Raw genomic sequence first — 9743 nt, 5'->3', positions numbered from 1 at the left:
ATATGTATATGTATATGTATATGTATACACACACACACGCCCATGCACACCCCCACACCAGACATCCCTAGCCTTTTTAAGCTCATCCTTCCAGTGCCAGGGTTAGTCTCATCCCAAAAGGTTACACCTTCACTGGCACGGGGGTCTGCGCCCCCCCAAAAACCTGCACCCTCACTGGCACTAGGGTCTACGCCCCCCCAAAAGCTGCGCCCCCAAAAATGAGGCCTCCTCCATCCCCTAATAGCCTCACCCAAACCTCTGAAAGTAAACAGCAAACATTAAGCTCAAGCCCCTAGGCTATAACATAAATCTCTGCCAGTCGGCAATAACATCATTCTTCCTGCCACACCAGGATTACTCTATCTTTCCTCAATCTCAGGCCGTACCTGCAGTCCAGCCTCTCCTTTTAGCTTAGTCTGGCAAAGCTCCTTCCCCTCTGGTTGCCTGCGGGGAACTGCCTCCCTGGATTCAGTCCTGGGTTTTAAATGAAAGCCAGGCCCTGCCCCTTCTGATCAGCTGACTGCTGACAGGTATGAGTCACTGGCACCCTCCAGTTTCCTTAGCAACCGGCACCTGGGCTCCTCCCTCATTGTTCCCAACCTTAGTGCCCTGCTATAGTCAGACAAGACTTACCCACAACAAACCCGTGCTAGCTATCCCTTCCCTCAGAATGTTGCCTTCTGTTAGCCTGTCAAGAATGGTTTCTTTGATTTTTTTTTTTCCAAAATCTTCCCAGAGACTGAGATCAAATTGATTGGCCTGTAGTTTCCTGGGTCTCTAAATATTCCCCAAAATATTTAAGAGACCTTAGTTCAAAGAGAATATTTGTTCAATATCTTTCTTAACCATCTGGAAGATGGGATGGAGTGTACCCTCAGTAAGGTTGTGGGTGACACCAAGCTAGACAAATTGGAGGGTTGGGCCAAAAGAAATCTCATGAGGCTCAGCAACGACATGTGCAAAGTCCTGCACTTAGGACAGAAGAATCTCATGCATGTACAGGCTGGCTAAGCAGCAGCTCTGAAGAAAAGGGCTTGGGTGTTACAGTGGACAATAAGCTGAATACGAATCAACAGTATGCCCTTTCTGTGAAGAAGGCTAATGGCATCCTGAGCTGAATTAATAGGACTGTTGCCAGCAGATCAAGGGAAATAATTATTTCCCTCTATTTGGCACTGGTGAGGCCACATCTGGAGTATTGTATCCACTTGTGGGCCTTCCACTACAGAAAGGATGTGAACAAGTTGGAGAGAGTCCAGCAGAGGACAGTGAAAATGGTTAGGGGGCTGGCACACATTACTTATAAGGAGAGGCTGAGGGAACTGGGCTTATTTAGTTGTAAAAGAGAAGACTGAGGGGGGGATTTGATAGCAGCCTTTAACTACCTGAAGGTAGGGTGACCATCATAGAGGACAGTCCAGTTGTCCTCTGTCCTCTATTGATATGAAACCTGATACCTTTATGTCCTCTATTTTTCTCTTGAAAATAGAGGACATAAAAGTGTCAAATTTTGTATGAATAGAGGACAGGGCAGCAGAAAATGGGAATGTCCTCTATGATGGCCACCCTACCTGAAGGGCGGTTATAAAGAGCTAGATTGCTCTCAGTGGTGGCAGATGACAGAACAACGAGCAACAGTTTCAAGTCTAGGGAAGTTTAGGTTGGATATTAGGAAAAACTTTCTCACTAGAAGGGTGGTAAAGCATTGGACCAGGCTACCTAGTTAGGCAGTGGAATCTTCACCCTTGGTGGTTTTTAAGGCCTGACTTGACAAAGCCCTGGCTGGAATTATCTAGTTGGGGATGGTCCTGCTTTGAACAGGGGGTTGGACTAGATGACCTCCTGAGGTCCTTTCCAACTCTAATTTTCTATGATTACTTTTTCACAGGAAATAAAGAATAGGTGTCATGAAATGATAACAAGAATAGGAGCAATGACCTTAAACTGCAGAAGAAGAAATTTAGGTTGGAGAGTAGGAGGAACTTTTTGACTGTGAGGATAGTCAAGCTGCCTAGGAAAGTTGTGGAACCCCCATCCCAGGAAATTTTCAAAAACATGCTGGACAGACACTTAGCTAGGATAATCAGGGATGATCCTACTTTGAGCAGAGACAGATCCAGGACTTTGTTAAGGAGAATACAGAAGCAACAACTAGCACTGCAGAGGTGGCAGCACCCCCACTCCCAGACACCCGCCTACACCAGGGCAGGCAGACCATACCACAGGAACAACAGCCGGGGACTTAAGTCCCTCAATTGGCTAACAAGATGCCCTTCCCTTCCCTTCTCTTCCCTATAGAGCAGCAGGTCCTATTCCCTGCCAACTGCTGCCACTGTCCCCAGTTGACCCAGGGGTGGGGGGAAGCTCCAGAGTTGCTCCAGCTCGGCTGCGTGTGGAGCCATGCTTGGCCAGAGACAGTGATGGCCATGGGATCAGGAAGGGAAAAGGAAGCTACTTGCTGTTGCTTCTCTTCCCAGCTGCATCCAGTTTCCTGAAGAGCCCAGCAAGAGCAAGCAGAAGCAGCTCTGGAGCCTCCTTCTACCACTGCCCCCAGGGCAACTGGAGACAATGCAGCAGGGAGAGGAGGGGGAGGAGAAGGCAGAGGGGAATGGGGAGGGAAGTGGAGGAGAAGGAAAGGGAGGTACTGCTGAGCACAGAAGGGAAAGGAGGAGGGAATTTTTACCCAATTCAGGGACTTTAAAAAGTGCTTGGCTGCTGCTCCCATTGTCTAGTCAGCTGAAAGCAGGGGGGTGGGACCTGTCTTTGGCTGGATTATGTGGTCTTGTGAGGCCCCTGCCAGCCCTACTGTCCTATGTTCCCATGAAAGCACATTTCAGCATATTCTGGAAAGCAGTCCTGATACCAGGGATTATGGACACCAAAAAAATGTTTGTGAAGTCTCATTGCTATATGTACTTCTACTGGTAGTTAAATGTATATCTAACATTATGCAATATGTGCAACATGGTGAGTTCATGAGAATCATAGAGGAAATTTTAGCTCTGTTTAAGTCAATGGTAAAACATTGAAATGTCCAGTCAAATGTCCTGACTCTAGGTATAATGTGCCTCTTCATTTCCAGGGAATAAAGGCAGAAGTAGTTATGGAAATGGAGGAGTAACACAGTCACAGGCTCCTCTTTCTTGCTTATTTCTGTGTACGTGACTGTGCTACAAATGTGTTGCATTGTGCTTGTGGGTCAGAAAGAAGTGTGTTGGGTCTGAGAAGGGGTCTGGCTAGAAAAAACAGCAATTCTTCTGGCAATACTGCATGAAATATCCAAGCAGCATTAACTCCTATGTGGTGCTTGCACCTTTGATCCCCAAAGCAAGCCTTTGTGAATGGAGAAAGATCAGTTGCTTCATGGCTTTAGCAAGGGTCATGTTGCTAGGTGAAATAAAGAAGCAGGGAAATGCCATAAAGGGGAACAGGCCCCTGTCATCTAAAAGTTTTAAAAGCTTTTTATTTGCTTTCTGAGGCTCAATCTCCCTCCTCTAGAGGGGACCCTGAATTGAAAGTCTTACTTAGACTTTTCTCTTACCCCTTAGCCTTCTGCCAGCTTTTCTGTAAGAGCAGAAGAGGCATTTAATACACTTTGCAATTAACTTAGTGTTGATGAAACATGTGAAATCACCCCTGGATGCCCCAGATATTTGATATATTCCTATTAGTCTGCTGAAAAAGACTTAGGATAGATAGTAACAGTACGTTACTTTTTATTAACTCATCAGCCTGAGATGGACAGCCCCTAGGGATGAGAGAAGAGTTTGATCTCCATGGCCTGGTCTCTTTGGAGTGTGTGTGGAGACTTTCTAGAAAGGGTACAGATTTTTGCTTATTAGTAGTTGCAATATGCTCACTAAGATACTGGATCAAAACTGTAATATTTTTATTATAAATAATTCCAATTCTTTTACAATAAATCACCAAAACAGATCACCTTCATGCAAGACTTCAACCAAAGCATGAAATATATCGTTAGAAAGACTTGTGGAGGAGGGCCAACTTTTGCCAGTTTTTCTTAAATAGGTGCTAAGGGAAATTCTGTGAATTTATTGAGGGTTGCTGCTTATTTCCATGCCAGGAAAAAATTATCAGAAAATTGTTACATTTATAAAGTACTTAGAGGAGTGATATATAGGTAATATAATATAACACCTGTAAGGGTAAATGATACCCATCTAAAATGGTAGAATTGTTTGAAAGTGTTAATAAAATAGTGGATAAAAGGGAAATAACTAAATAAACCTGCTTAAGCTTCCCTAAAGATTTCGAAAGAGTGGGAAGTAAAGTTTTGACATAAATTTTTAGGAGAGGAAGCAATATGAAGAGCAAGCTGGGGTCGGACAAAGATCAATATTGGGGCCTATTTTCATTTTATTTACTACCCACCTAGCAGCAGGGTGAATAGTGGTATGCTGAAGCTTGCTGGTGACCCAGTTCTTTGGGTTAATGAAGACCAGGAAGTACTACCAGGGATTTCTTTTTATAAGACTAGAACATTGGGCAGTGTAATGTGGGATGAAATTCAGAGAAAGTAAAGTGCTCACAATGAAGGGTTCTGAATTCGCCAGAACCTCTCAGAAAATAAACACGGATATCATTATGGACAGATCAGTGAAAACTAAAATCTTCAATAGACATACCAGTCAAACAGTGAGTAGGATGCTCAGATAACAGGGTTATTTTAACTCTGGTGTCCTGGCTAAATTTCAATGGGAACAACTTCTTTCTGTCTATCTGAGTCCTCTGTGGAGTTGCAATAGGGTAAAGATCCCAAATTGTGTGTAGTGTTAATAGTTGATACATCAGGTGGATGAAATAATCTTGGAAGAGCTGACTGTTGAGTTAAGTTCATAAAGTTCTTTTGAATCCTTTTATATAACTAAAAGGGACCTAATTTTGTTTTCACATATGCAAGGCGAAAGTCTGTTAAAGTCAATGAGCAAGATCGTCTGGTCTAGCTGATTTGCAATTGGCGCAGGACTGGAGGGTGGGTTAGACCATTTCTGATGTTCCCTGTTTCAGGGCCACTCTGAATTGGACTCATTCCCCCCAACCCGAAGTGGTTTCATTGGATGTCAATCCTGTAACTTTTCCTTTTCTTGTGCCCCTTTGCTGAAATATGGCCATAGCATCATATCAGTGCACTGATTCTCTGTCATCTGGGAATTTGTCCTTCACTTGGGGAAGTGTTCAGGAAACCAGTTAAGCCACCTTTGTGCCTCTTTGCCAAGCAAGGGTGCCACGGTATAGCCAAAGTTGAGTGTAAGTATGATTAGAATCAGACTCAGAATATTATTTCTTTTAGGATACGCTATTGCACACTTACGTAAAAGCCTACTGAGTTTTTTAGTTTGCTTTTCTCTGAAGCATCACGTACCAGCCACTGCCAAGACAGGATACTGAACTAGATGGCCCATTACTCTTTTTCCAGTATCAGAGGTTTTATACGCCTAAGTCATTTCACCTAGTTATCCAAAAGAAAAGCCTTTCAGAAATTTTGGGTCCAGGTTGAATCTGAACCAGAGATTTACAGATGAAAGACTCCACAGACCATTTCCAGTCCCCAGAACTGAGCAGTCTTTATGTCTATTTAAATTGAAGAGTCAGTTCAAATGAGGTTTATAAAATAAATTAGAAGTAGAGAAGAGAGACTTTATTTCATGATCAGAATGCAGGATTGTTCTTTCAGTGAGTTGTGTAATAGCAATAGTATCACCAGCCCTTCTCTTCAACAGAGTCTATTTAAAATCTTTAAAATGTCACTATTTGCATATTTTCATATCTGGCTTACATCTTTATACACTTAATTTCATCCCAATATACCTAGTTACAACCATTTAAAATCCATGTATAGATGAGACTTGAGGACTTGTGGAATGGAACTTAATTGTTCCTCATTTATGACATTGATTGTGGTGACTGGATTCTTTGTGACGGGTAGGGCAGAAAGCTAAATCTTTGTCCTGGCACATAAAGTATATTAGAAAATATACTTTTTGTACTTCTGTTCCTGGGGATATGAGAGGTGCCCAGGAAAAGGCATAAGATCATGATGCTCAGAGGAAAATAATCTTTTTAGTACTGTACATTGACTTGCATCCATTATGTTTTCAGCTCTTGGTGATCTCAGGTTTGACCCTGTAGACTCTGTGTGTGCTGCAGCCTTAGAAACCATAACAAGCATTGAGGCAGCCTGTTCACCTGAAGCAGAGCCTCCCTACACATTGAGAAGAATCTGCTTTCAGCCTGTCCAGAGAAAGGAGAAGATTTTTAAATGCAAAGAAATTCAGCATGCTCCAAAGCAAATGAGGGGGAAAATTGCTCCCGAAGATACTGTAAAAACAGGCCAGGAAGAAAGGAGGAAAAACTGAACCTCTGAGGTTTACTTGGCATCTGAAAACCAGAGGCCTTACAGATTATGGTTTGTCTGCTAATGATCAAAATAGAATCCTTGATTTTAGGGATATGACATCATGTGGACAGGATGGATGCAAGTACATAGGCTGCTTGTGTGCTGAAGAAGAAAATGCTTCTCTCAGCCTTAAGCCTGCTTGTACAAACAACTAACAGCACAGAAACAAATTTTTGAAGGTGAACTCTTACGCATAAAGAAAAAATACTGTTTGTGCTTTTTACAGTTCCTTTAGGATGTATCAAAACTGCCTTGAACATCATGCCCGTGGCAGTCAGAAGAACTGAAATGGGAAGTTTTCTGTTGCCTGTCCTATAACTGATAGTTGGAAGTGATGAACTCTGGACTGGAAATGCCATTTGTATCTTCCATATTCAGTCTTTAAGAGTATCCAAGATCCCACTCTTCATATGCACGCTTTTGTCTAATCGACTCTATTCATGCACACAATAGACCCCACAGAACTATTTTGCCAAAACAAATGAGGACATTTCTTAATTGCTACAGAGAAGGCAGACAGCTTGCCTGCAAAATGTTAGTTCTCCATGCATACCCAGTGATTTAAATTGTTAATTTATGATGCCAAAGTGAACACAGATATGGAACAATTGAATCTTAATTATGAATTTTCTTGCTTTCAAAAGTTTGTCCTTAGGTAGATATGAGGTTATTTTCTATTACTGGATATTTCCCTGTGAGCATAATTCTCAACTTCTTCTCCTAGATATAAAATGGATGACACTAAAATCTTAGCATCTGTCAGTCCACGGGCCTTTTGTTTTGCATTGTTTTCATATACATGTATGCATGCCCATACACAGGGCATACAGAATCATGAGTGAGTACACTTCCTTGATGAACCCTATCTTCCTTTGCTCAAGCTCAGGTAGTGTTCAGTGCCAGCAGAGTCTGCCTATTATAAGGAGTGAGGATCATAAGTCACCATGTTATATCTAAATGCTATTCTATATAGGGGTTCACGTCATACCTTAGGTGTTCTACTCCGGGAATTCTGCTCTGTATTCTTCCGTCTACCCAGGAAATGTAGGAAATGTTCAATTATTCTGAAAATGTGCATATGCCATGATGTGTTCTGCTCCTGTTTTGAGTTTTGGTCTTATATGAGGTTCAGACTTTGGAGTGAATTACAAGACTTGCTCAGTAGTAAACGTGCCAGAATGTAGGAAAAACTGCATTATATTTTGTTGGTTGCTATCTGTGACTGAAATGGACATTGGTGCCACTTATCACATACACTTCTCCAAATTGATAGCAGCAGCTATTCACATTAATCAAAGCTACTTTCCTTGCTTCACAGTTGCTGCAGCCACACATGAAAATCAGACACTGATCATGTCAATGATTCTGCAAGCCTTCCAGCAGCTTTTAAATGAGTGCTAAAGCAGAATTACCCAGAGCAGCTGGAGAAGAAAGAGGTCAGGAGATCGTTTGCTCTGTTTTGTAGAGGGGCATTCCAATTTGATTGACAAAGCAGGAGGAGACAGATTGACAAATAAAGGAGGGAGATGCAGAAACAGATGCAAAGGACAAGGAAAGTGTCAACCCGAGGCTGTTTTTTCAGAGAACAACACAGTATAACGAGAGAGAGGACTAGAGTGAGATAGAGCACAAACAGAACAAAAAGAACTGAAAAAGCAGGCCAGGATCTTTCTCTATACCTTAGAGGTACCAAAGATAATAGTGAGCATGAATATAGCCTGTCACTGTACCCAAGCATTGTCTCCCATCAGCTTTACTCTCATTGCTTTCATTTTCATGATTCCTACAAGTTGTACCTTCCTTCTTTCAGAACTACCCCTACCTCCACCCTGATTATTTTTGCCTTTCCCCATGGGTAGCAGGAGGAGAATTAATTTTCCTGAATCTGGCTTGCATTGTTTGCTAGAGTTCCTTAAAGGCAGCTTGTTTATTTTTATCTGAAGTTCTCATACCATTTTTCTAGAATGATTATCCCCCTGTGAATGAGTTTAAATGTCCAAAATTATCAATGAAACAGTTCAGGAAAAAGTTGTTTCTCTGTTGCCATTATTTTTAATGACTCCAATCTTCATTCCCATCCCAGGGCCCTGTCCTGGTACTACTTCAAGTCAATAAAGTTAGATGGTGGAATGACAGTAAGAGTAACAGGATATCCTAAATCAGACTAACTTTCCTGTTGTTGACAACTGTGGTACATTCCTGAAAACCCAAGGGTACTCACTCATAACATTCTGCATCTTGCATTACTCCCGCAGTAAGTTATAGATGACTGTATACACAGTGACATTATGGTTGTCAATGAGAATACAACCCAGGCCTTTCAGTACTAATCTACTTGCCTCACTGGAACCTGTCAGACTTGGCAGGTGTGCAGTTAAAGGCACAAGGGGATATGATGTGTGGTCCCTACAGTTGTATTTCCTGCCATGCCACATGTGAATGGCAGGAGGTGTGATTGTGGGATTGAGCATCAGATCCCATCATGCCGTATTGCTGGTCCAAGGGGAGCTTGGGATCCTGATCCATGATGCACCCCCATGGCTGGGAGCCCAGATCAGCTGATGGGGTTCCCAGGCATATGAACATATGGTGCTCCCCCATGACTGGCAGCCTGGATCAGCTGCTGTAGCCAGGGGGGTGTACTGGAGCCAAAGGCTCTGATACCACTCTGCCGCTGGGATCTGCAGCTGATCATGGCTCCCAGCCTCAGGGGTTCATCAGAGCCCTTGATTCCAATGGATCCCAGAGGCTGGGAGCAGCAATCAGCTGACTGCACTCTGTCTTAGGAGCATATGGGAGTCATGGGGTCCCATGTGCTCTGGAGGCTGGGAGCCCCAATCAGCCTGGTGTGATAAATTAACAGTGTAATAGGACCCAGACATAAAGTTATTACACATACTTTGTGACTGGAGTGACTGCACCTTGGTGTCAAAATTCATTAGACACCTCACTGTGGCTGAAAAGATCTCTAAGCTTCCAGACGTCAGCTCCTGTTCATGAACAGAAGCAATACAGATCAACAATTAATTCTTTCCAGGCTTTGTTGCCATCCAAATCCATCTGAGAGGTGTCTAAAGTCTACTTAAATCCCCAGTTCCACAGAGTATGCCTAGCAACTGTTTGACACTGAGGGTATGCATGCTGCTTGCTAGAAAATACAGATGGAGGAAGTGATTGTTCACCCAGGAAGTGAGAAACCTGACCTCTGAGTTCTCCTCAGTCTGAGGATACTCCTGTTTCCCAGGAGAATGCCCTAATTACCGGGATGTGGGCTAACCTGGGTAGACTTGTATCACTGCTCTTCAAACTGGGTCACTCGTGCAAG

The 9743-nt window shown here is 42.9% G+C and overlaps 1 protein-coding gene across 1 annotated transcript in view; it reads left to right on the top strand.

Annotated features, from left to right (window-relative positions):
- LOC109319088 (maestro heat-like repeat-containing protein family member 1) overlaps window positions 1–7830 on the top strand; it is a 77111-nt gene extending 69281 nt beyond the window's left edge. Inside the window, exon 39 of the mRNA XM_019548601.1 lies at window positions 6121–7830. Coding sequence (XP_019404146.1) covers window positions 6121–6377 — 257 coding nt within the window. The 3' untranslated portion in view covers window positions 6378–7830. The remainder of the gene's footprint in view (window positions 1–6120) is intronic.
- The last annotated feature ends 1913 nt before the right edge of the window (window positions 7831–9743 follow it).

This window comes from Crocodylus porosus, unplaced genomic scaffold (genome assembly GCF_001723895.1).
Source record: "Crocodylus porosus isolate Cpor-Errol unplaced genomic scaffold, CroPor_comp1, whole genome shotgun sequence".
Taxonomy (NCBI): Eukaryota; Metazoa; Chordata; order Crocodylia; family Crocodylidae; genus Crocodylus; species Crocodylus porosus.
Note: the sequence above shows the minus strand (reverse complement) of the source record. Positions and strands in the feature narration are given on the sequence as shown.